At 37.2% G+C, this 27,965-nt stretch overlaps 1 protein-coding gene across 1 annotated transcript in view; it reads right to left on the bottom strand.

The window, feature by feature from the left end:
- Positions 1 to 27,965, bottom strand: part of COL4A4 (collagen type IV alpha 4 chain) — a 155,261-nt gene that overhangs the window by 47,194 nt on the left and 80,102 nt on the right. Inside the window, exons 22-32 of the mRNA XM_044669450.1 lie at positions 23,879 to 24,062; positions 22,342 to 22,410; positions 19,981 to 20,088; positions 19,332 to 19,550; positions 16,989 to 17,147; positions 14,220 to 14,390; positions 12,831 to 12,974; positions 7,340 to 7,447; positions 5,775 to 5,956; positions 2,908 to 2,971; positions 1,271 to 1,345 (exon numbers count right to left, since the gene is read on the bottom strand). Coding sequence (XP_044525385.1) covers positions 1,271 to 1,345; positions 2,908 to 2,971; positions 5,775 to 5,956; positions 7,340 to 7,447; positions 12,831 to 12,974; positions 14,220 to 14,390; positions 16,989 to 17,147; positions 19,332 to 19,550; positions 19,981 to 20,088; positions 22,342 to 22,410; positions 23,879 to 24,062 — 1,483 coding nt within the window. The remainder of the gene's footprint in view (positions 1 to 1,270; positions 1,346 to 2,907; positions 2,972 to 5,774; positions 5,957 to 7,339; positions 7,448 to 12,830; positions 12,975 to 14,219; positions 14,391 to 16,988; positions 17,148 to 19,331; positions 19,551 to 19,980; positions 20,089 to 22,341; positions 22,411 to 23,878; positions 24,063 to 27,965) is intronic.

A 27,965-nucleotide genomic window follows, 5' to 3' on the forward strand; every position in this document is an offset into this window, starting at 1 on the left:
CAGTGATCCAGGGAGGCAGTGATGGCCATAGGTGCGTTTATCTTTCCTATTAATTGCTATTAAAATTTAAAAAAAAATTAATTTCCAGGGGGCAAAGTAATGTTTTTTCTGGAAAGGGGGCAGTAGGCCAAAGAAGTTTGGGAACGACTGCCAGACCTATCAGATTGAGTTGCTGACCAACCCAAAGAGAGAGAAAGGGGTGCTTAGGGGTTACATCAGTGCCCACGCCCAGGCTACACTAGAAATAATGACATACAAAGACTGGTTGGATGACCCGAGGATGTCCAGCCTTGAGAAGCAGCATGGATTATTGAAAAGACACCAGATTTGCTGGATTTGAATTTAGATGCCAACATTTACTAACTATATGACCAAAGGCAAATCACTTAACCACATTTTAGTTTTCTCAATAATAAAATGGTATTAACAACATTTATTCAAACTGACCCATAGAGCTTCTATGAGACAAGCATTTTAGGTGTCATATAAAATGTGAGTCATATTCATTGTTGAGAAGACTTAGTGCCCAGAATAATCATCTTCAAATATTTGCAGGAATGACATATGGGAGAGGGATTAAATTTCCTCTGGTTGACCCCAGAAAAAAAATTTGGAGCAATGAGTGGATGTTAGAAGACTGCAAGACTAGATTCAACCCAAGAAAAAATTTCCTGACAATTAGATTTCAAAGTAGAATGGGCTTCTTTAGGAAGTAATGGACTTTTATCACTAAAGCTCTTCTAGCAGAGGCTAGATATTATAGACTAGATTCCTGTTTAATATCTAGATGACCTCCAAAGGCGACTATATTTCTGAGTTCCTGTGACTGTTCAATTCTATTCTAGCCTAGTCAACTTTATTTTGAATAGATCCACTCATTGATGACAAATAATCTTTATGATTACATTAAATGGTAGGAAAGACATTGTAGTTTGGAGACACCAGATTAAAAGAAAAGAAAACAGAACAAAAAAAGAAGGCTGCTAGATTTCTCAAAATATATCTATAGGGACAGCTGGGTAGCTCAGTGGAGTGACAGTCAGGCCTAGAGACAGGAGGTCCTAGGTTCAAACCCGGCCTCAGCCACTTCCCAGCTGTGTGACCCTGGGCAAGTCACTTGACCCCCATTGCCCACCCTTACCAATCTTCCACCTATGAGACAATACACCGAAGTACAAGGGTTTAAAAAAACATATCTATAAATCCAAAGAATTCCTGTGAATCTATGTAGTTCCCCACCCTCAGTCCTTGGAAGAAAATTAATCTTTACCTGGACATCCAGGGATACCAGGATCTCCTTTTGGTCCTGGTGGCCCATATTGACTTGCTGTGTCACCTTGGTTTCCTATAGATGATGAAATTAATATCATTTATTTGGGTTTGGAGGGTATGATTTTTTCTCATACATGAACAAAACAGTTTATGAAATTTTGTGTGATTTACTAGTTCTTATACAAATATTTCAGGGTAAAATTTTAGTGCTTCTATCTAAATATCCATCTAGTTACTGGATGACTATTATGACTTAGTAGTATTGATTCTAAGACAGAAGGTAAGTGTTTTTTAAAAAATAAAAATGAATTTACAATGATAAATGATTACGTCTCCCCCTTTGCCCCATACCATACACAGTATAGTTACTCCTAACATAGAGGTTTCTATCTAAATAACCATCAAACATGAAAAATGAATTCTAATATATTATTAAAGGTTTAACCTTTGGCACACAATTTCTCTACTCATAATATCAAAGGTAGACTACAATTTGTTTGATAGATTAGTGATTTCCTCTAAAAACCCTCTAAAATGGTCTTATTTAATTTTTTAGTAATCACTTTGTGGACTATTACTATTTAAGGATATAATTTTTTAGAGCTATGTAGTATTAAGTTTAATTTTCAGAACTAAAGCAATCACAGACATATTTTGAGCAGCGAGCTATAAGCAAGAAAACATGGCTTTATATCTGCAAAAAAAAGACTTCACAAGATATGCTTTATGTAATGTCCTTACAGAGAGACACATATTACATGCAGATGCCCACATAAGTGCATTTACTTGCATAGGGTCTCTCATATTTATTCATTCATTCATTTACCCATTCTGCCAACATTTACTACATGCTTGCTGTGCATTGTACTGGGAAATAGAGACAGAGATAAAACATAACATAATGCCTGCCTTCTAAGAATTTACATTCCTGGGAGTGAGAAGGAATAAAGTCCATTGTAATGGAGACATTAGGCATCTGAGAATACCCTGGCTTCCCACCTGACATTTGAGGATTCTACCACTAGATTTCTCCAATAGTTTTATTTAATTAATTTGTTTATAAACCCATTTATTTAGTTATTTATTATATAATTATGTATTGTATATTATTATAAAATTATTTATTTATAAATATTATGTTTTGTAATCATAACTAACATAGTTACATAATATTCATAAATAAGGAACTCACAGTGGGAGCAGGGAGGGAAGGAGAGATGATAGACTTGCTTCCAGTAGGGTAAGAAATGAAATAAGCTGAGAAGAGATGGAATTAATGAGACTAAGTCTACAAGACAACTTATCAGTTGTGGTATTCATTTTACAAGCATCCAGAAGGTTTGAGTGGTTTAGAAGTAAAGACTAAGAGATACTACTTAGATATAACACAATCGCCTTTTCTCCTAAAATGTGCCAGTATATTAGATGTATCTGAGAAGAGAGGACTCCACTGTTCACTTTCGTATCTGAATAATCTCATTTATTAATTTTATTCATTCAAATGTATTAATAATTTTTATTTATTAATTTTTGAATCTCCTTTATTCCTATGATAGAGAATACTCTCAATAGTCTAAACAATATGGGGAAATGCATAATTCAGTGACTATTATGGTTATATTCCAAAAAAAATACCTTTAGGTCCTCTTGCTCCATCAGGTCCTGGAAGTCCAGGCAAGCCTGGCAAGCCTGGATCACCCTGAAAGAAAAAAATAGCAATGTTCTGTTTTAAAGAAAAATGACATAAATCTCCCATGTTTAGAATGACAGATCTATAGATGACATGTTATCTTAAAAGCATTCACACTTCATAGGATAATAGATTTCAAGTTGGGTGGGACCTTAGAAGCTACAGAATCAAACCCTCTAATTTTACAGACGAGGGAACTGGAGCATAGAGAGTTTAAATGACTAGCCTCCATTTACAAAGCTTTTAAGTATCTGAGATGTAATTTGAACCCAGTTCTTACGATCTCTAGGTCCAGTGCCCTATCTAACATAACGTGCTGCCTCCAAAAATTCTTGCTGCATTGGCCTGGAATCAAATTTGAGCCTGTCACATAGTGGATGAGAATTTTACCAATGAGTCACCAATGATACTACTTTCCTTTAAGAATGTCTTATACTGATAGTTATCAGTGGGAACGCAATGCTTTACAGAAACACATATATTAGCACATGATTCAAGTGTACCTTATCTATACACTTGATATAGTTACTCTCTAATTAATTTATATAAATCTGAAAGCTCAAAATTCTCTTTAAATTCACATGATTAGTAAAGCAGTAGTGTCTGAGTAGTCTGATCTGTAATTTGTGGAAGAATCAGCGTATATTTCATGATGGTGATTCAATCTCTGTTTTGAGTTGTTTTTAAGTTAACTTATGTAAGAGACATTTCCTCAATTGATGTATGGTTAAATGATATGAATAGCTAGGCAGTTTTAAAATAAAGAAACTAAGGCTATCAATTGAAATCTGAAAAAATGCTCCAAACTACTAATAAAGAAATGAAAATTAAAGCAGTTCTGAGGTTTTACTTGACACTTATCTGACTGATAAAAATAAAAAAAAGGAAAATGATAAATATCGTTGGGACTTTGGGGAAATAAGCATATGAATACACTGTTGATAGAGCTCTGAAATGGTCCAACCATTCTGGAAAGCAATTTGGAACCATGTCCAAAAAGTCTATTAAGTGTAGTCCATTATAACAACTAAGCTCAAGAAGATATAAGAAAGAGGGAAAAACACACACACATATAAAAATATCTATGGTAGCTCTTGACACAGTAAATGGCAAAGAATTAGAAATAAAATGGTGCCCATCAAATGGAGAACTAGACAAATTAAGATACACGAATATAATCGAATTCAATTATATCAAAAGAAATGAAGAGGTTTCAGAGAAATCTGTGAATATCAGTATCTTGTGAAGAAGAGTGAAATGATCAGAACCAAGAGAACAGTTCATACAATACTAACAAAAATGCAAAAACAACTTTGAAAGTCTTAAGAATTCTGATCAATCATGATTCCTTAGGACTGATGAAGCCTGATGCCTACTCTCTGATAGAGAAGTACTGGATTCAAGATACAGAATAAGATAGATATGTTTGCATATGACCAATGTAGAAAGCTGTTCTGTTTGCTTATACATATTTGCTATAAGGGTTTTTCTGATCTTTTTCTTTTCTCATAGGGAGAGGTGAGGGGGGAGAAAGAAAATATATGCTCATTAATTGAAAAAAGTAAAAGTTACATTTAAAATAATCATATTAGCTCACTTTGCATGTCTTTTCTACATGTATTTATTTGGTGCATTATCTTAAAAAATTTCAACAACTGTTTTTACAATTATGAACCACCTTTTCTCTCTGTAGTAATCCAGCAAAGCCTCTGGTGTCCTGGGAATAATCTCTCTTGCAACAGGCCATCTTCTTTAGACATCTCATCATCCCTCTTTACCTATTCTCTAGACTTCTATTCATGCCCCTTAATTTGTAATCTTCTTTGATAGAAATGAACAGTTTTCTGACTAATTTGTGCTTCTCTAGCTCTGACATTTGAGCTGCTAAACTAGTCAGATATGTTTGAATAAGTCTCCACTCCTCTCTTCAGAACTCCTAGCCTTCTCTTCCATCTTGGAAAGCATCTCTGATATAGGGGATGACTCAGATGTGCCCATTTTGACCTTGGAGAAAGGGTGAGTGTCTGGTAAAACCTGATGCCATGTTTCTAGCAGGGTCAGTTATTCCTTTCCTCTTCTTGCCTTTCCTAAAGAGTATCTCACCCATGGTTCTAATTCTCCTAATGGTTAAGTCTAAGAAGTCTAGGATGCATTGTGCTTGATCTCTCCAATGATCCTAATGTGTTTGTATTCCCATTTCCTTTGCTAGACTTCTTCCTCTCCATATATCCTTGCTTGTCTCAAGGTAAACCATGAGGGCTTCCTTTTTATGATTTAAGGCAAATCTAAAAAAGGCCACTGACTGTCTTGGGTCTTACATGGAAATGCCCAGTTCCTTCTAAAACAGTTAACTATAGCGAGGGATACAATCCTATCTGATTTCCTAACAGGTGATTCTTCTCATAACTAAAAGAAAGTATATGTGTTTATTATATATGGTATGTTATTAGATATTCAACCAACTAGAAACTAGCATTTCTTATACCCCTGATACCAAGGGATAATCAGTAGAAACCGGAATACAATCATTGAATTAGAATAGCATTTCTGGGGAATTGTTATTTACTAATCTTTGTGGCTGTGGATTTTATCTTTAAACTTTTTTCTGGGTTTTTCTAATGGTTTTAAAGCATCCATTTATTCTTTCATCCCCTTTCACTACTTAGGAGGAAAAGAACAAGAGCCAACAAAAGACATCTAATAAAACATGAGTTAACTACAATTTCTGACTAATTGACTATGTTTCTCTCCCCCAATATGTCAGATAAAATATTTCTGATTCCCCACTGCCTCATTTTATGGAATAGCTTACCTGGTCTCCTGGAATACCTGGGAAACCAATTATTCCTCTGGGCCCTGGAGGTCCTGGAAGGCCTGGGAGACCTGGAAGTCCCTGATGACCACTGTTGCCAGGTTCTCCTTTTTGAAATCCAGGTAGCCCATCTCTTCCTGGAAATCCTGTTATCCCTTGGATTCCAGGAGTTCCTTTATCTCCTAAAAATACATGAGGAGTTAGGATGTTCAATTACAAAGGGTCACCATAGTCAGATCTGGAAGAGAACTTGAGAATCATCCAGTTAGTCAGTCAACAAATAGTTATTGTTTATTATGTGCTAAGTCCTGAACAAAGAAATGTGTGCATGTGTGTGTATGGGTGAATGAATTCCCTGCTCTCAGGGAAATCACAATCTAGTGGGGGAGATAACATGAAGACAAATTTTTTTTAACATGAAAGACAAATTTTTACAAACAAGATATAGAAAAAATAAATTGGAGATGATCAACAAAGAGAAGTCATTAATATTAAGGATGATGAGGAAAGGTGGCTTCCTGGATAAGGTGAGATTTTAGTTGGGATGAGGAGGAAGCCAATGAACCAGGAATCAGAGATGAGGAGAGAGAGATAATTCCAGGTATGAGGGATAGCCATTGGTTGGTTGGTTGGTTGTTGTTCTTTGTACTGGAAGAGGACCAAAATAGCATCACTGTGTTGATCAAACAGCATGAACCTGAAAGGCTCTACAACAGGATGGGCACAAATAGCCCATATGAACTTTTGGGATGGAGATGTCTCTAAATTTGTGCATCTCACAATTTCTTTGGAGCTACTGCAATTCTGCTTTGCTCACACAACCTGGTACCATCTTTGATGCAGGAATACCATGCTGGATGGTCTTGGGTCAGTGTTTACCAATAAATGATCAATAAATATTTGTTGACTGACTGATTTCCCTCAGCTTCAGTTTTCTTATCTGTTAAAAGAGAGGCTTAGACTAGATGGTCTCTGAGGTCCCTTTCAGCTACATATTTCTCATCTTTCAGGCAACTAAAACCCAGAAAGTTGAAGTAACTTGATTGTTAATGGCAGAACTGAGGCTTTTCTGAGTTTTCTTTGCATCACATCCCATTGCCTCTTACGTATTCAGTTCAAGATTAAGCTTCAGACAATTTGGCTTCCTGGATGACCTCCACAGAGATCACTCACACTCATTAATGTTTTTAGAATTGCTAGCTGCTCATTTTACCACCAGCTCCAAAAGGGGTACGTGAAAGGAGAAAGGACAAGAAAGGAGATGGACACATTTGAAATGAATGTCCATGATTCATTATCCAGTTCTCAATTTCCCAAACTACAAGTGCATATGGGCTTTGGGAGAGAAAATTGTCAAGTAAGTCCTAACAATAAAGAAATATAGCAACAAGAAAATGTCACCCAGTTAATTACTACTTATTTTTATAAAGGGATGGTGTTCCTGGATTAGAAAAGAAAGCCAACACCACTGGGAAATGGTTATGAACTCTTATCTCTGGTTGGCCATGCATAGAAATTCCAGGATATTTGCCAAGGTTAACCAAAAAAGCCCTTATTTTTCTTACCTTTTTCTCCCGGGAATCCAAGTCTACCAGGTGGCCCAGGTTCACCTTTTTCCCCCTTTCTTGGAATTATGGAAATCTCCCCTTGATCTCCTGGGTATCCTTTTTCTCCTTAAAATAGCAATATAATTCACAAGCAAATAAATATGCATGATCCTTCAGTCACAACATTTTATTCCTCTCCAATCATGTCCCCATTACGTACTACAATGACTATATTTATTAGTCTGTTTAGTCCCATTAGTTTTATGGAAAATCATTGCTACTTCCATCATGATAGATTTGGAAATAATTTTTCAACAACCAGTAGACCTGCAAAAATTCTATTTGGTCTGTAAAATCTCAATTTTCCTGGCTCACATTTACCAATTCTACCTCCCCTTCCTAGTCATTTTCATCATAGTGTTTTCCTTATCACTGGGCTAGAAGAATGGTTGCTTAATTGTGTCCAGCAAAATACACCCTGGAGTTCCCCAAAAACACAGATTCCCATGACGACCAAACAAAAAAGAGAAGAGAAAAAAGAAGCAGTGCAGAAATCTGGTTTTCATTAAGTGTGCCCCAAGCATGAACCAGGGCTTGTCTTCTTGGTGGGAAATACATTAAAACCTAGGTAAAGAGTGACTTCTTGACTCCTGGATATTATCGAGGTGATTCACTAGCTATTAAAACAGTAAAAAATAGTCAAGCTAAGCAACTAAAATGGAATAATCATTAAAAATTGAATATATAGATGAGAAAATTAATTCATAGTTTCCAAGTTTGGTTCTGGGAACCCTCTAACATTGTTCTCTCAGTGTTAAAGGGATAAAATCAGAACTGGATGAATCCCCAGAGATGTTAAACTCTTTACCAACTGCAAGCCCAATGTGCCGACCCAGATTAAAATGTAATTGGTAAAGGGGTGGCTCAGTAAATAGAAAACCAGGCCCAGAGCCATAGAGGTTCTGGGTTTAAATCTAGAGACACTTCCTAGATATGTGATCCTGGGCAAGACATTTAACCCCCATTGCCTAGCTCTTACCACTCTTTTGCCTCCGAACCAATACACAGTATTGATTCTAAGAGAATGTAATTGGTATTTGTGTGACTCTGGTCAAGTCACCTAACCCCGATTGCCTAGGTTTTACCACTATTCTCTCCCTTAGCAATGATATTTAGTGCCATTTGGAAATATTTAATCAAGTAAATAAAAACCCAATACAACATAGTGTAATGTTAATTGTAGTATAGAGAGTGGGGGTCATATGGTTTTTTTCAAGCTTTGGCTGAGTTCCAAAAGCTGTTAGGAGTTTGGAATCTTGAGGAAGAGACAGTTGATTAGGGTCTCCCGTGGAGGGAGGTTGTCTGATCAGCCGAGCTGCTTCCTTATCTAGCTGTAGTATTGAAATTTAGCCTAGCTTTGATATATTTACTTAAGAAATTATTATTTTGGATAAACCCTTTATATCTTCCTTCCCTAATATTATTTCCTACCTTCCCTCCCTTACCTTATATGTCTGTGGAGTTAATAAGGAGAATAATTAGAGAGGAGATAAAATCTGTGAAGGGTTAATTGTTATTTGACAATATTAGATATAGAGAAACTAGTCAGTCATCATTTATTTTGTAAGCTGAGTTAAAGGCAGGTCCTTACTCAGACTCCATCTTTGCCTCCCTTCCCCCACCTGAGGTTCCTGAGACAACTGTTAGGGCTTTCCTTTGATCCACTTTCCTGACAAATCATCCTTTAAAGATAATAAACCTTTTTGTGTTTCAACAGACCTATTAGTATAATTTGTCTGTTAGTCATTAAGAGAGGGAAGAAGAGGGAAAGAACCAACATATTCTGGGCTTGAAGGGAAGCCGGGTATCTATCTTGAAGGAAGGTGTTACTTCAAAACAAGTCCCTTCCTGTGAAATTAACTAAACCCTGTTTGTTAATTTCAATTTAGTCTATTTTCCTCAGCCTGTGTTTGAGTCTAAGTCCTAGTATGTAAAGCCTGCTGTTTGTCTGTTTAGTTTAATTTCTCCTCTCCCTGAAGATCTCTGTTTCCCTTCTGTGTTATACTCCTGACTTCAGCCCTATTATATCCTGAATCTCCTTAATCCCAGCCTACCTGTAACCTAGATTACCCACTTAGCAAGTCTCTGACAATCTCCTTTCAAATTCCCTTATCCCACACACCTTTCCTCAAATTATCCCCATAACAGTCTGGCGAGCCAAGCCATATGAAACCTACTATCTTCTGAAGAAAAAGAAAATGAATTTCACAAGAATGATCTTTGTGTTAAGCAGTCTGTCACTGCTTATTTGGTCTTTTATGCAGGGACTTTATATGTTTTGGCTGGTAAAAGTACCAAACTTGATACAACAATTAATTGAAATCTATGACTATTACAAATGGTTTGCATTCACTTTAGCTGAATGCATATGCTTCATACCAACAGCAGTAGCAATTGTTCTGTCTCTATGGCATTTTTTAGCAATTTAAAAAGCAGTCCTGACTCATCTATTTAATTATTATAAGGCATCTCATCCAAAACAAGATAATGATAGCAAGGAACTAGTAGAAAACATCAAACTACTGTTCCAAGTGTTGAGGCAAATACGTGAAGGAAAGGAAATCGATAAGCATACCATCTTGCAACTTGAAATTGTAATCAAAGTTTTGAGGGCAAAAGGAACCAGAAAAAGAACAACCAATTCAGAATGCAGTGGTCTCTGTGCTACCAATAGTAGACAGGACTATTGTACAACCTGAAGAGGGGGTGGTGCATGTCAAAACATACAAGGCATTCACTCCTAGTGATATGGAGGTTTTAAAACGCCATTTTCCCAGATTCTACGAAAAGCCTTACAAAAGTTTAAAATAATTAAAACGGGTGTTCACACGTTTTAACCCTAGTTTCGACGATGTTGAATTTCTTTTGGGGGAATTTTACACTCCCTCAGAAAAGGAAAAATTCCTGACTGAAACTAGGATGAACCCTAATTTAGAATCATGGCCATTAATACATCAAGATCTAGATTTCACTCAACACGCTAACATGAGGTACTTGTTAAGATGCAGGGCTGATCTTATCGAAGCAATGAGATCATTTGCAAAAAGGCCAAATGCTTGGCAGAAATTTGAGAAACTGAGGCAAGGGGAAGAAGAACACCCGAGCAGTTTTCTAGACAGAGTTATTGAAGCAGCAGAAACGATATTAGGACTTAGAGACACTCATGCCCAGGATACAATTGATCATATAAGGAGGCAATTTGTAAAGGGAACCTCAATCCCGATACAAAATTATTTCAGGCAAAGTTGTCCACAGTGGGAATCATTACCACTGGAGGATATTAGGAATCATGCAGCGTATATACATGATTCCAAACAGAAAGAAGTAAAAATGTCTAGGCAATCTGACAATGAGAAAGATGAGATCATAGCAGACTTGAAGAGGCAATTAAAGCAGTCGAAACGGAAGAAAGAAATTGAAGAGGTGAAGAATTTTGTTCTTCAAACGAGTAGAAATCAATTTAGACAACCTGCCAACAGCACCCCAAAATCAAAATCAGCACCCCAATGCTACTTGTGTGGGAGGATCGGGCACATGATTCGTTTTTGTAGATTTAAGCAACAAATAGATTTTTCAAAACCCAATAATCAAAGAGATAATAGAAAGACATTTTATAATTCAAAATGGGCTAGGAATAATGAATCAAAAAGGCATGATGAAAAACATGAGGGTACTTGCTGCAATCACACATGCAAAAAGTACAGTCGAACACCTTCTTTAGATGATATGGAGAGAGATATATACAAATGGGAACAAAACCGAAAAAATCATTATGAATCGAGATTTCTAATTTAAAACCTATCAATCAGTGTAATTTGGGTGTGGCAGAGTCTAAAAGAAATGAGGAAAGCAAAATGGGAAATCTGGGCAAAATAGAAAAAGTGTCTAAAGTAATCTACACAGAGGATACACATAGGTCTGTGGTAGATAATGAGCAACGGGAAGAGATAATGCAAATGCGCAAAGAAATCTTTGGCATCAAGGAGGATGATTATATAAGGGATCAGCTTTCTCATTCCATATCACACACATTGGGTGGGAAGCATGAATCAAACCATTGCAAAGAATCACATCAAGAAAATTTGCAAACGGGTTTAGAATCATCAAAAAATAAAAAAGTCCTCTCTTTATTCCAAGTATAAGACAAAGGTACAACTTGGATAAGGAACAATATGACGAGGATTTACCAAGTTTCCAGAAAGGAACACTTTCAGTAACCTCGGGGGAATTAGATGCAACAATTCTTTCCCATGCAATTGCTTTAGACACAATGTCACAGTTAGATGTTAAAGAGCAAGAAAGTCTAGATGTTGGCAAGAACTTGATTTTAAAGAAACGACCCACTGATTTAAAAGAGGATAGCAGCTGTGTAGGAAAGTCAAAATCCACCTTTCTCAACCCCTTAGCTACAGAATTTCATCCTAAACTTTGGGGAAGAGATAGGGAACAGTTGTCTTCTTCTGAAATCAGCGTGACTAAGCATAACATCAAGACTGTTGCTGTGATTGATAATAAAAATCATCTAATGTCAGTCACAAAATACATCTATCGTAAGAAGGACATCCACACTGTGAAGAGGAATGCTTTTCTAAATATACGTGCAACCTCACGGGGATCTCATTCTAATTTCATTGGTCCCCACTATCTAGTATGAAATGTGAAAATTAAATCATTAATGGTTCCACGTAAGTTGTGGTGTCAGGAAAGGTGCCAGAGAATCAAGAGAAGTCAGGTAATTCGCCGGCACTCCCAANACATTTAAGAACTATATATAGTTGTTAAATGTTAAATGTAAATATATATGTTGAATATATATTATTATATTTCATACATTATATAATTATTTATTATTCTAGTATATATTACATAAATAATTATAGTAAATAAATTATGTTAATATATGAATGTTATACATACATTATTGTTATATATACATTATTATATGTTATATATGTTATATATACATTATTGTCTATAGATGTATATATATTTATGTATATATATATTTACTTTATATACCTGTTTTCTTACATCTATAGACAATAGTCTATAGATGTAAGAAAACAGGTATATAAATTGTCTATAGATGTAAGAAAACAGGTATATAAAGTAAATATATAAATATAAGAAAACAGGTATATAAAGTAAATGTTTAGAATTCAGGTAAGAAATTCCAAAATCCTCCATAATTATGGAGGAAGCCAAGGAGTAAGAGTCCAATTCTCATGAAGTTAAATTGGGAATGAACCTATGATTTCAGGGTATGGACTGAGGAGAGGAAATTCCATCTCTAGAGGCAGGTTGGCATCTTTCGTAGCAGCTTAGGGCTCTGAGAAGTCATGAGTTTCCCAAAGTAATACGGTACTGTGCTCCCAAAGGCTTGAGTTCAAATACACTCTCTGACAAATGCTATCTCTGGAAAAAGAAAACTACAAATAAACCCATTTACCTTTAGAGCCTGGATCTCCTGGTTCCCCTGGAAGTCCACAATGACCCTCTTCTCCTGGGTCACCCTTTCGACCTGCAAGTCCTGATTGTCCTTTCCTTCCTCGCTCTCCTGGAAAGCCTGGGATTCCTGGCAGGCCTTGGGCCCCTGGAAGTGTTCAATGGTATGCAAAATTTTATGGATTTGACGGAAGTATGTTTGAGATAAATTCTACTGAGAAAGATCAAAGATTGGTGAGGGAGTAAAGGGTGCATGCACTATTGCTACAAATGAATTTAGTCTTTAAAACAGAAATATGGCTGTGTCTGGATTGAATTCTATTAGCCACCATCAGTGACCATTTCCCCATGAGAGATCTGGGCAAAAAAAAATTCTTTATCCATTAGAATGTCATCTCCTCGAGGACAGGGACCATCTTTTTGAATTTTATTATATCCTTCTGCCTCTCACATAGGGTAAATGCTGAATAAATGCTTGTTGATTATCGTTTTTTTTGTTTGTTTGTTTTGTTTTGAAACCAGGTCTTCCTGGGCTGGAAAGTCAGTGGTCATTCAAAGGCTTGGTCCCACTGCCAATCTGCATTGGATTTTTAAACCTGCTTTGTTTTTCCAATATGGCACTTCTTTTTAGGCAGCCTGGTAGCCCTCTGCTCCCCGGGACTGACAATATTGGGGTCAGATTTAGGGCCAACGTCCACTGGGCTTTATCCCTACTTGGAGAGTTTGGAACTTCTAAGATCAAGCAATCCACTGAACTCAGACTCCTCAACAATCATAACCCAAGTCATGTCCCCATTCTAGGAATCCAGGAAGAGTGTGGAAACATAAGAGAGTCACCGTAGACATTGGCTTCACCAGATCTCCATCTTTCCAGAGATCCTGGGTGACAGTGAAAGCCATTTTCATTCTGTTACAAGTTAGAGTCACTTGGGTACGTGATACCTATCAGAAGAGAAAAGGGAAGGAGGATTCCTGTTCATGTTTTTTCTTCATTTCCCTTGTCCCACTTCCATATGAAATATTTATGCCAAATTCTGGTTCCAAAGTTCATGATAATGATGATTATCTATGGACTTCACTTCAATATTACCAAGAAACCTCATTTCCATGATCTTGGACCCAAGGCATCCTTTGACCCAGAAGTTGTCCCCAGCCAGCACTCCAGTTTGGGCATCCCAAAGTCTCATCTCCCATTTACATGAGTGAGTCAGACCCACTAAGAAGGTAAGGTTATGGAGGGAAGAAAGGAAGAAAGAGAAAAGGAATGGAATATCGAATCTGATGTAACATTTGAGATTATGGAATGAAGAAATGTAACATTTGCTGGTGGAATTCAAAATCACTGCTACTGTTTATAAAATCTAAAACATTTAATATAATAAATAAAACCCACCCTTTGGGCCTTGGGAACCCCGTGAGCCATCATCTCCACAGGGTCCTGGATCCCCTTGTGGTCCTGGGAGGCCAGGTAACCCTGGAAATCCTGGAGTTCCTTGGAGGCCTTTCATTCCAGCTGGTCCTGGTGGACCTCTGTCTCCTTGGTGACCTTTCAAGCCATCAAAACCTGATGAAAACCAGACTGATCAAATTTACAAGGCCACTGTGTACCAAAAAAACCTTTATTTCTCTTTTATTTTACATGTGAGCAGAAGAGATCCCAATACACTTTTTTTTAAAAGCCCTTGCCTTCTGTCTTAGAATCAATACTAAGTGTTGGTTCTAAAGCAGAAGATCAGTAAAGGGTAGGCAATGGGGATCAAGTGACTTGCCCAGGGTCACACAGCTAGGAAGTATCTGAGGCCAGATTTGAACTTAAGACCTCCCATCTCTATCTACTGAGCCACCTGATCCCAATACACCTTAAATAGTGTATCTATAACCCTGAAAAAGGAATAAGGGAACACTCCTAGGCAGAATGCTAAGAGGTCCTGAACATTTGATAAAGATTGATAACCTGAGATGACTTTGCTGATTCAAAGACCAACATCCATCATTAAGGGAGTCTTTACCCCACTACAAACACTAAAGTATCTATCATTACTGATGGAGGACAAACAATCACCAAGAGAAGAATTTGAAAGAGGAAAAGGGAATTGAATAGAGGAAACAAGAATTTATTTACCAATAACTGGTATTATTATTGTTGTTATTATTGTTGTTACTGACCAAATTGACCAAAATAACTAAAACAAAAATAGAAAAGAAGAAAACTTTCCAATTGCAATCCTGGATCACATTAAATCCGAGGAGGGCATTGTAGACATTTTTTTTTAAACCCTTGTACTTCAGTGTATTGTCTCATAGGTGGAAGAGTGGTAAGGGTGGGCAATGGGGGTCAAGTGACTTGCCCAGGGTCACACAGCTGGGAAGTGGCTGAGGCCGGGTTTGAACCTAGGACCTCCTGTCTCTAGGCCTAACTCTCACTCCACTGAGCTACCCAGCTGCCCCCCATTGTAGACATTTTAACAGTAGCATAGACCAAAAAGTTCACAGAACTGGTCATAGAGTTTAGAAATGGAAGAGACCTTAATGATCACCTCATCTAATCTTCTCGTTTTACAGATGAGAAATGATCTCGCATGTCATTCTTATGTACAAAATGAAGAAATTTCAGCCCAAGTGGCAGTATTAATAGGTGGAAGATTTGCAGCTGGTTGAATGGCCAGCTCCACAGAGTAGTCAACAGTGGTTCCATGGGCATTTGAAATAAGATTTCTAATGGAATATCCCAAGGATATGTGTTTAATCCTATTATACTAAACACTAATTTTTAAAATTGGAATGAAAGGGCAAATGACATCCTGTACCTGGAATCAGGAAGACCAGGTGTCAGATCCTAATAACAATTATTTTAGTGGCTGTGTGCCCATAACTGAGCCTCAGTTTTTTCATCTGTCAAACAGGAATAATCATAATCATAATCCCTGCTTCCCAGGATTTTTATGAGATAATCATACACAGAAAGCATTTGACAAATTTTAGAGTGCTAGATAAATTCCAATTATTACCATCTCATTCTCATGTTGCTCAATAACAATCATATAGAAACAATCCTGGCATAAGTTGTGATTCTGCAGGCTATTGCCCTAGTAAATGAAATGGCTTTTTGGGGTAATTAAGTAAAAGTACCATCAGAATATTTTTTGAAAGCTCACTGAAAGAATCTTTGAGACAACTCCAATAGCAGAAACAGGGATTACTTCTCCTAGGTCTTTATATTTGAAACCTTTTCATTCCATATAGTTTGGAGATCAAGAAAGTTTGGTATGTCAATCCATATGTTAAAATGTTGTGAAACTTTCATGAACCTGTGTTGTTTTATTATTATCAAATTTTCAGATGGCTCAAAGATTCTAGGAGTAACTAACACATTAGATGTCAGAAACCAAAAGGTCTTGCATAGCTAGAAAACTGGTCCAAATCTATTAAGACTAAATTTAATAGGAATAAATGCAAAATTTCACATGAGCTCAAAAAGTCAACTTCACAAGTACAAGATGAAGGAAGGTAATAAGAGTCATCTGAAAAAAAAAAAGATAGAAGGGTCAGTGGTGCAGTGGATGGAGCACTAGGCTTGGAATCAGAAAGATTCATCTTCCTGAGTTCAGATCTAGCCTTAGGCATTTTCTAGCTATGTGACTCTGGGCAAGTAATTTAACCTTGATTGCCTCAATTTCCTCATTTGTCAAATGAAGTAGAGAAGGAAATGACACACCATTTCAGTACCTTTGCCATAAAAAAAAAACACAAGGGATCATAAAGAATCAGATATGACTGAACAACAATAAAAGATTAATATATATCAATGGTGTGATATGTCAGCCAAAAAAAAAAAATGTGATCTTGGACTCATAGTGTACAGAATGAGGAAGGCGACCTTCCAAAGGTGCTCTGACCTGGCATGATCACACCTAGATTAAGTTGGAAAACAGTGTGAGATTTAGCGGGAATGCAGGGGGATGGGAGAGGGCATGGTGAGCACATGGGGATAAAGAGCTAAGTCCAGTTTGTCTGAAAAAGTCTCATTTCATCCCTGTGGCCACCCCAGGTCCATTTATCACATTCTTTTGTGATAGATAAATATCTCTTAGTTTATCAGTCCATCAGGCAAGGAAGTCCTGGCAGGACAGCCCCATCTGGCTCCTTGCTGACATTCACTCACCTGGAATGCCTGGTGACCCAGGGAGTCCAGGATGCCCTGGCAACCCTGGAAAGCCTCGACATCCGTGGCCTGGTAAACCTGTGTGACCAGGAGGCCCAGCATCCCCTTCTCTGCCTTGAGATCCTTTGATGCCTGGGAATCCTGGAACTCCAGGTGTCCCTGAAATAACACAATGCTTTTTATGACATAAAACTTTTCATATTAATGACTGTCAAAATACAACCCATCTGAGGTCCTCTGGTACTTTCCTTCTCGTGCTGGTATGACTTTGGGAAGTTACCTCTCTGGGTCTCAGCGTCTTCCTTCACAAAATGGGGATCATAATACCAGTAGCTCCTAACTCACAGGGTTGTGCTTCAAATGAGAGAATATATGTAAAAATAATAATAAATATTGTTTGCAATTTGTACCAATATGTACACTTGGTATGTTTTTGTATTTTACAATATGTATGATACAAATGTGTACAATTAATATGGTTTTGTACTTCATAACATATACTATACAAATATTTACAGTTGGCATGTTTTTACTGTAAAATATGCATGAAACAAACATGTAGAATGCATATTTTGTATTGTATAATGTACATTGCAAATATGTATAATAGTACATTTATGATCTCATTTGAACTTCCACATTCAGACTGTGAGCTCCTTAAAGGCAGGGACTGTCTTTTGCCTCTTTTTTTAAAAAAAAAAATCTCTACTGCTTGGTAGAGTGCCTGGCACTAACCTGAGGTCTGGGAATAAATGTTTATTGATTTAATGATTGATCTTCATTTTATAGATAGGTAAACTGAGGGAGAGGTTAAGTGCTTTGTCAAGAATTATACAGCCAGTAAGTGTCTGAAACACAATTTGAACTCAGATCTTCTTGACTCAAGGTCTGACACTTGCTTAATTTCTTTGTATCCCCAGGCAAATTTCCAAGACCATAACTTTCAGGGAAGGGACAAATCAATATTGGTAGAGGAAGTCTCTTCACTGGAAGTTCCCTACATCAATGAAATAATAAATTCAGATTCAGATCTTCCTGACTCCAAGTCTAGAACATTTTTACTTTGGAAAATATATTTATATAAAATCTTACTTGAGGTCAACAATCATCAATCTAGTCACTGAAATATAAAGGGAGGAGGGCTAAAAAGAACCAAGAAGGATTTCTTTGTCTTTGTTTAGAATCTCTGAATAAAATGGACAGGGTTGACCTCATCAAAGATCATCCATTAGTGATTCCAGAGCCTCAGAATTAGTAGAGACCACAGAAGCCTTCTAACCCAATTCATCCATGAATAAAAAAATTTCCTTTATAACATCCCCAAAGCACAGCCATCCAGCTGTGTGGCATGAAGACATCCAGGAAAGGGGAACTCACTAAGTTAGATCACACCACTTTGGGAGAGTTCTAGTCATTGGTTAGAATTTTCCTTTACTGAGCTGAAACTAACCCCTCTTCAAGTTTGGTCACTTTTCTTAATTCCCTCATCTGGGGGTCAAGTAGAGTAAGTCCTATTATTCTTCTATCCTTCAAATATACAGTGTGATAGATGGCACTTACTAAATATTTGTGGACTGTGAGTGATGGATATGGCCAACAAAAAATTGGTTATATTATGGGAGACAGCTCATTTTATAGATGAGGAAACAAAGACAAGCAAGGTTAATCGATTTGCCCAGGGTCACATAGCTAGGAAATGTCCAAGGCCAGATTTGAACTCAGGAAGATGAGTCTTTCTGACTTCAGGTCTGGCACTCCATCCATGGTGCCACCTAGATGCTCGTATCTATGTGCAAGTATGTATCAGGTTTCAGCTCCTCCATGAACAATGTTTTGACTTGACCTTCCCCTCTTGGCTTTCAGCAGCTATGAAATGTGGGCCTTTTGACTTATCTTGGCTAGACTGTGAGGTGGCACCATGGATGGAGTGCCAGCCCTGCAGTCAGGAAGATTCCTCTTCTAGTGGTTTCCCCCTAGCCTTGTCCCACATCCTCCTCTTCCTTCCCTTGGTAACCCTTCTCTATGTGCCATCTTTTCAATTAGAACATAAGTTCCCAGAGGGCAAGGATTGTCTTGCATACTTTTGTTTCTCCAAAGTTTAACACTGGTGACTGGCATATGGAAGGTACTTAATAGATGCTTTATCTATCTAATCCATTTTAGAGCTCTTTGCCCACAAATACATCTGTAGAAAACTGTTAAGTACCACTAGACTTTCATACAGTTAAGCTGCCCTGGTAAAAGGATTATTCTAGCATTCAAAGTGAATCCCCAATATATTGGGTGAGAAATCCCACTGTCCTATCATGCTCCCCCCCAAAAAAAAGATTGTACACATCATACCTGGAACTCCAGGAAATCCTGGATCACCTCTGAGCCCTTTAAGTCCAGGCAGTCCCGGAGGGCCAATATGTCCTGGAAGTCCTGGCTGGCCATAAACAGAATCACCTGGCATCCCTTTCTGACCATTAATTCCTGGTAATCCTGGGGGGCCTGGAGGACCAGTGGGGGCTGACCCCTTTTCACCTTCATCACCTGACTCTCCAGTCTGACCTCGAAAACCTATTTAACAAAAGAAAATGTAATTCAGTAAAATAAGAAGAACCGACACACTGTGATAAGAATAAAAATGCTTCCAAAATTTTTCATCTTTTGAAAGTGTGTGCTGTGTTTTTTTCTCTTTACTATTCTCAGGCAAAGAAGTTGTGTCTCTTACTTTCTTGTAAGAATCATCAATATTTCTGTGTCCTCGGATGGCAAAATATTTACCTTGTACTGGATTAATTTGTTTTTAGTCTTAAGAGAACAAAGAACTCTTATGTTTCTCATTTCAAATAAAAAGAATGTTGGTAATTAGGATCCTATTCCCATCTAGCAGAACCTAACTGAGAGCCAGCGTTTAATATATCAAGAAAAAACTACCCTGGTAAAGTAGCTTCCACACACTTATTGATTTATACTCCCAAAGAAGGCACAAAATATTTTCACTTACCTGGTGGGCCTGGTATTTCTGATATTCCGGGCTTGCCTTGTTGGCCTTTATGCCCATCAAATCCATGTAGCCCAGCTTCACCTGGGGGCCCTGGAAATCCCTTCTGACCTAAATGAAAACAATAATGAAGATAAAAAAGTCTTCATTAAAAAAAAAAGGAAACTCCAAGGTAAACAATATGAACTTTCCCCCTAGACACAGCCTTATATGCTAAATAAGAGTGTTCTATATAGTATGTAAAAGCTACATACTTAAAAAAACTATTTTATATACAATATATACCATTATCAGTGTTTATATATATATTTCTCATAATTTTAATTTCTTGAGATTAAATGGTTTGTCTAATCTTTTATGAGTCAGACTAGAGGAGAGGTGTTAAACTAAAGTGATTGGAAAAATTTTAAAATATAACTCTTACTTTATGTCTTAGTAACAACTCTAAGACAGAAGGGCAAGAGCTAGACAAATGGAGTTAAGTGTTTTGTCCAGAGTCATACAGCTAGGAAGTATCCAAGATCAGATTGGAACCCAGGGCTTCCAAACTCCAGGTCTAGTCTTCTATTTACTGTGCTATCTGCCTGCCCCCAATTGGAAAATGTTTAGCAAAATAAATAAAAATCCAATACAGCATAGATAATGATAATTTGTAGTTTTCTAAGTCAAAATAAAGCCCACAAGGATCCTCGTCTCTTTGAGATTGACATCACTAGACTAGAGATATGCAGGTTTTCCCAGTGAATGATGTTTTGTGAAGCCATTTAACAAAAGACCTAGATTCAGTGCTTTTTTATACATCTCACTATATGAAACCTTTCATCATATCTTCCTATGCATGGTCTTAAACTTAAGTGAAATGTACTTTTCCCTTATAAAGTGTTTCTTTTATGAGAGGGGGAAAGAGACTTGGTTGCTAGTGTTTTATAGTTTGGGAAAACATTTGTGAAGGGAAAATCTGTTTGGGAAACCAATGATGAACTTCCATACTGAATCAGAACAAAGAGTTAAATCCCCAAAGCCCCAGCTGGCAGCTGATCGTATTTTGTGCCTGTTGTGATTAACGATGGGCAACTATCTCTCCCAAAAATGGATTGTAAATTCTGGCTTATGCTTTGAGTAGAGGGAGGGTCAAGTATGAACAACAAGAACGACAAATCAATTGCTGTTCATTTAATTCAGGTATAAGCTCCCACCAAGGTGGTTGTTTTTGTTTTCATTTCATCATCATCCAAGTGCCCCAGCTCCATGTTTACATGACAGCTCAGCAATCAGTTGGAAAATGAAAAATTTGGGCAGTCATTCGAGAAATTGTGTTGTCTACAGGACACTAAACAACTGGTATGACCAGTCTTTTTCATAGCATAGACTGAACTGGCTATTTGGTTTGGAACCACCCAGGTATGGTCTAAGAATCAAAGAGAAGGACAAAATGGTGCCCAGCTTCCCAATGCTTTCCAGTCCTTGTCCATCAGTCTATGATGAGGAAGGTCGAATTCAAGGATTATATTAGCATCCACAGAGAAGAACCTTGGGATATCTGATTAATTTTAGAAACAAACAAAAAATAAATAAACAGAAGGGGAAAGTAAGAGCATGAATCATGTAACCATGTTAACTTTTCTAAAAAATAAAAATTATTAAATGGCAAAATAAATAAATAAATAAACAAACAAACAAATAAATAAACAGGAGATAAATGTGTGTATCTCTCTCTCTCTCTCTCTCTCTCTCTCTCTCTCTCTCTCTTTTTCTGTCTATATACACATATATATTGTGTAGGCTTGGCAGTCATATATATATTCATGGCTTCAACTACCAGCTTTATGCAGGTAACTAAAATCTCTATTTCTAGGCTTGTTTCTCAGAAAGAAAACTTTGTCACCATATCAGCTAGGGGGGTACAATGGTTATAATATTGGATTTGGAATCTGGAAGATCTATGTCCCTGAATCTTGCTTCCTCACTTTCCCAAGGTCACTTACCCAGGGTCACCCAACTGGGAAGGGTCTGAACCTGGATTTGAACCCAACTCTGTGTCTGGCTCTCAGCTTCCCCCTTATCATTTTCTGATCAAAACAATCAACTAATCTCTTAATTACATAGCTTTTACCCATTTCACAGGCTTTACACAAAATTTAATAAATAATTGCATCTCTGGAGCTAGCATAAGCTGGCTTCAGCTGACCCCTTCTATGAGGACTACAAAAATTAACTCCCTGTTGCCACCCCAGGGGCTCCTGATTTCAGACATAGCCTGAATAAGTTGTTTGGATGTCTTCTATGTAGCTCAAAATTGACCATTCATGTTACTTATTTTACGGCAGGAAGATAGGTTGGTTGCTTCTGAGTACATGTTCTTACCTGGAGCCCCTGGAACACCTGGAGCTCCAGGGCTCCCTGGATAGGGGGAAGGACAAGGATAGGTGTCACCTGAAAGGGAAGAAAACAGATGCATTCAAATATGGGATGTTTTGAGAAAAAAAATCCAAGTTGCTATGTTATTGAAATATTAAAGCTGATGTCACTGAATTGCTAAAGTTCTTTCATGTATAGCCAGGCTGCATGGGAAGCCGAGGGGAAAAATAATTCCAGATTTGAAAGAGAACTTGGTTAAGTGGTTTTGGGGCAGAGTCTTTGACACTGAGTTCGAGAAGATATTGGCTTCATTCTTGATTTTTTTAATGATCAAAACATTTACAGACACACCAGGGAAGGGTCAGAAATGTTTTATGACAAGCAGCATGAAATATTTCTCTCCCTTCTCTGGTGCCCATAAATATTCTTTTAAAGAATACATGTGTTTGTAATAACAGATATTATTCTGTTATTACAGAATACATCGTCAGAAGCTTTGATAAGATGGAGTATATGCTAGAAGTGGCTCTGGTCATCCAGAGACTTCTCATACTGCCAGTTCTGGCACTTGTTGACCATGGGATTTTGGTCATATTTTTCTCTATATGCAAAAAGAGATTAAATTAGATCATCTCTAAGGTACTTTCAGCTTTGAGATTTACAGGATCACAGATTCCAAATTACCCTTACAGGCTAGTTAGTCCAATCCCCCTCATCTTAAAGATAAGGAAACTGAGGTTGGGAGAAGCCAAGTGATTTGTCCAAGTCATGGAGATAGCAAGGAGTAAGGTAAGTCCCATGATTACAAATCCAGGCTCCTCTTCAACCAAATTGGGAGAGGGGGCAGCTAGGTGGCTAGTCTAGCCTTTATTGCTCTTCTGCCTTGGAACCAATACACAGTATTGATTCTAAAATGAAGGGTAAGGGTTTAAAAAATACATGTAATAACATGAAAAACAATAATATCTTTAGAAAAGTCCTCTTTCTACCCTCTAACCTAATGTCTTTGATATTTTGATCTCAAGGTGAGGTCGCTTCAGCACTTTTCTTTGGAATATACATAAATATTGAGGCACAGATTCAAATGACCTTGTTTGTCTGTCATTAGAAGGTCTCTAAATGACTAAAAGATGATAGTCAGGTAAGTTTCAGATGAAATGCTGGCATGTTTGTGATTTAAAAATCCAAGAGTACCTCAAAGGATCATAAAGAAAAGAGAATAACATTATGAAATCTCGGATCCTCTTTAATTTTAAAATATTAAAGTTGTCTAGATACCAAGGAATGAGAAAACCATTTGGGCCTATAAAACAGAGGCAACAACAAAGGAAAGTTGGATTTTTCAAGTTTTATCCATGAACTGGTTGTGATTTCTTGTTTTCATTGTTGATTATAATTCTGCCATGACATTCTTGAATGGTATGAATGGAACTTTAATCCTAAAACTCTGTCTGCCACTACCCCTGGAATGGCTTAATTCTTTGGGGAATAAGGTCACTTATCAGCTTTCTACTTTTTTCCATATGTAAATATTTATATTTACCTGTCTGTCCCTTGGAACCTGCTGCTCCCCTCACACCAGGATGGCCAGGGCTCCCTGGTTCACCTCTCACCCCTTGTGGCCCAGGAAATCCCAGTCCTGGAGGTCCCCTTGGTCCCATCTTCCCAGGAGATCCTTGTGCTCCAGGAGAACCTTGAGCACCTGGAATTGCTCCACCACAATTGCCCTGGAAATATTTTCATTATCAGCAAGTTCAATCTCTTTTTTGGTAATGTCCCAATTAGTTCAAAAGTACTTATTACATAAATTTGCATCTTGTATTAATTAGAAAAACTTTCTGCACAACTGTATCCAAGTCCAACATTCAAGGTCTGGATGCATGAAAGACTGAACTTGTCTTTAAACTCATCAGTTTAATCACATCTGGTAGAGCAGAGAGGATAGTTCAGTTGACAACTGGTTTTCATCAGTTCATTTTGAAATAAGTGAAAGTTGAATAATGAGTGCCAGGGGACTTTGTTTATTATTGGTTTGTAACATAATATTGTAATATTTAATATATAATCATTTTATTTATTTAGTTTTATTACAGAAATTATCTTACATATTTATAATACTTTATGATTTTGAGATCATGTTCTCATTAATTATCTCAGGTGATTCCAGTGACATCAGGATAGACATTGGTATTACTATTTTACAGGTTTGGAAACTGAAGGCTCTCCTCATACTCATTAAATTGGCAAAGATGATAAAAAAATGTACATAGACAATGGACTGTTGGAGGGGCTGTGGGAAGGCAGGCACACTAATATGATATTTGTGAAGTTGTGAATTGTTCCAATCATTCTGGAAACCAAATTAGAATTATGAAAAGTCATTAAATTATTCACATCCAGCTACTGACCACATATACCCTCAAAGAGATCGCTATTCTATGGCATTCACATAAATTTCAAAGCATATATTCCAACTGCTTTGTCTGCCCACCATTAAAAAGCTTCTAAATGACTTCCTATATGCTAGGTAAGTTTAAGATGAAATACTAGGATATTCATGATTAGACACCCAGGAGTATCTCAAAAGATTGTATAGAAGAGAGAATAACATTCTAGAATCTCAGAAAATTCTACATATGACAAAATATTCAGAGTAGTCATAAATACCAGAAAGAAAATGGGTACCCACTGACTGGAAGGAGTATATGAACAAGTTATAGCAGCATATTCATATAATGGAAAATGATGGTGTTATATGAAATTGTGAACGTAGGAACTCAGGAAAACAAGGGAAGATTTAGCTGAAGTCATAGAGAATAAAGAAAATATAACAGAACTATGTTAATGATTGTAAAAATACAATTGTTTTTCAAGAACAATATAATGAACAACCTCAGTACTAGAAAAGAAACAAAGAAACCCACCTTCCAACTCTCAGTAGTAAAATGGGGAAATTGTAGGATAAAGTAAGACTTAAGATAAGACAATAGATGACAGCTTGAAGAAATCTCGGACTTCATGGACATTCCATAATGGAATGATGCCAGGGTTTTGAAAGAGGAGAATGGTTTTGGCCAAGCTGAAGGAAGGAGGTTTTGGCTGTGTGGTCCAGCTTTGCCAAGTATCCAAGGAGCTAACAGAGTAGAATTTCACTGAGAAGAAGATACCTTCAATCAACTATCTTGGCTTAGGTAGAAGGTCTTGGATATCTGTTGGTGGACAGCAGATTTATCTGCCTTACTCCCTAGAGCTTTTGTGGATTAACTGGCTGTGTATATAAGTTGATCCTGTTTCCTGTGACATTTTGGAGCACCATGGATGAGTATAGTGAGAATCCCATCTCTCCAGCCCTTTTTTATTTTAGTTAGAGCTGACCTTAGTTTAGTTAAGTCATTTGGGTTATTTCTAGTGTAGTAAACCCTTGTCTCCCACATCCCTTATTTACCATCAACAAAAAACAGTTTTATTTGTACTTCCTGATTTCTCTAAGCCATAAAGATCCCACAGCTTGAAGTTACTGACATCACTGGCTTTCCCTGGCTGATAGGTTTTCAGTTTAAGTGACAAACTGCCATTCCCCAAACCTCACATCCCTATTTGGTTTCCCTGTGTTTACCTGTCAGTCCTCCCCTTTGTGAGGTGTGGGAGTGTCCCCAATTTGTCTGGCACCCAGTTATTCCCCTATCTCCATATTTCTTTTTTCAGTAGAAAGGTTAGTGCTACAGATATTAAAAATGGTATATGCTATTAAATATGGTATGGTAACAGAGCCATTACCAATTATCTTGACTTGTCTTGCCCCTGGACTTCGATGACTCAGGAAGAGAGAATAAGACCAACAACTTTGTGCAAGGCAGCCTCATTTAAATCCAATTTATGCTTGAGTCAAAAAAGCTGATCGGTGATACCATTTTGGTCCTCCTTGAGTATGAAGGAAAATAACCAACCATGATATATGCTATTATATCCACTTACTCTGTAGTTGGTTTTCCTTTCTAGGGGAACAGTGTCAGTGGGGGAGAGGAGATTGTTAAAGGGCTTATTTAACAATTTAAAAGGTTTTAAAAAAGAAATAGTAACAATAAAATCTTTTTTTTCTTCAGTCATCACTATCTTTCTATAGTCTGTAGGATAAAATACAAACCACTCAACTGGACACTTAAAACCCTTCACAATCTGGCTCCATTTTACCTTTTATAATGGGTCCCATTTCTAGTCTTCTTAAATTTGTCAGCCTCTATGAGAAATAACCTCAGTATAAATTGTTCTTTAAAATCCTTTTAGGTAGGGTTGAAGACTCAAAAGACTATATATGTGGTCAAACTTGAATCAATCAGTAAGCATTTATTAAGCTCCCAACATGTGTAAGGCATTATGCCAATCACTGGGGACACAGAAAGGCAAAGATAACCCCTCCTGCCTTGAAGAGTTCTCCATCCAATTGGGAAGACGACAAGCAAACAAATGTGTGCAAAGAAGCTAAATGTGGGATAAATGGCAAACAATTAATAGAAGGAAGGCATCACAATTAAAAGGGATTGGGAAAGGCTTCCTGGAGGAGAAGGCATTTTGGTTGGGACTTGAAAGAAGCCAAAAACATTAGGAGGCAAAGATGAGGAAGGAAAACCAAGTAACAAGATAGTCAGTGTGGTTCACTTGATTCTCACAATTAACCACTTACTGTCTTAATCCCCTCACTTCCCTCAATAGTATATTACTGGACAGGTATTCAGGGACTATTCAGCAACAACTCTGCTATTGACTTTCCCCTGGAAGATATTTCACAAGCAACTGTAGAAAAAAAAGAAAAGCTCTTCTATTTTATAATCATCCTTTTTTTTCCCTAGAGGCAAGCTAGATGGTGGAATTGATAGAGTTCTGGACTTGGAGTCAGGATGACTAGAGTTCATATTCAGCCTCAGACATTTCCTAGGTGTGAGACCCTGGGCAAATCACCTAACTTCTATTTACCTCAGCATCTCCACTGTAAAACTAGATAATAGCACCCACCTCCCAGGACTGTTATGGAGATCAAATGAGATAATATTTATAAAGTGCCTAGTACAATGCCTGGTACATAGTAGGTTCTTAAAAATATTTCCTTCTTTTTTCCTAAGAGTAGCAGTATGAAGCAATGTTGTAGCTGACATTTATCCCCATGTTCTGTCTTCTCCATTAAGTCATTAATTTGGGGAAATGAGCAATTATTCCAAACCTCTTCTCTTTCAATTATTAAATTCTTGGCCACCTTATTCTGTTTAAATTGGGTGTTCTTAATGAAGTTCTGTGAACTTGATTTTTAATAATATTTTGACAACTGAATTTGAATATAACTGCTTTCTTTTGCAATACTATATATTTTATTTTATGCATTTGTAAACACAGTTCTGAGAAGGGATCCATCCATTGGCTTCAACAGACTGTCCAAGGGGTCCAGAACACAAAAATGGCTAAGAAACACAGACTAAGGACAATTGCTTGGAGAAAAAAAAAAACTACCTAGTAGGAAAAGCCCTGATGCTCACATAGATGGGAGATTGCTGCATTTTCTAAAAAGCCAAAGGTTGCTTCTCATCTTTAAATACAAGACGGTGGCACATGTTAGTAAGTAGAAATGTATATTCATATCA

The sequence above is a fragment of the Gracilinanus agilis genome, chromosome 3 (assembly GCF_016433145.1).
Source record: "Gracilinanus agilis isolate LMUSP501 chromosome 3, AgileGrace, whole genome shotgun sequence".
Taxonomy (NCBI): Eukaryota; Metazoa; Chordata; class Mammalia; order Didelphimorphia; family Didelphidae; genus Gracilinanus; species Gracilinanus agilis.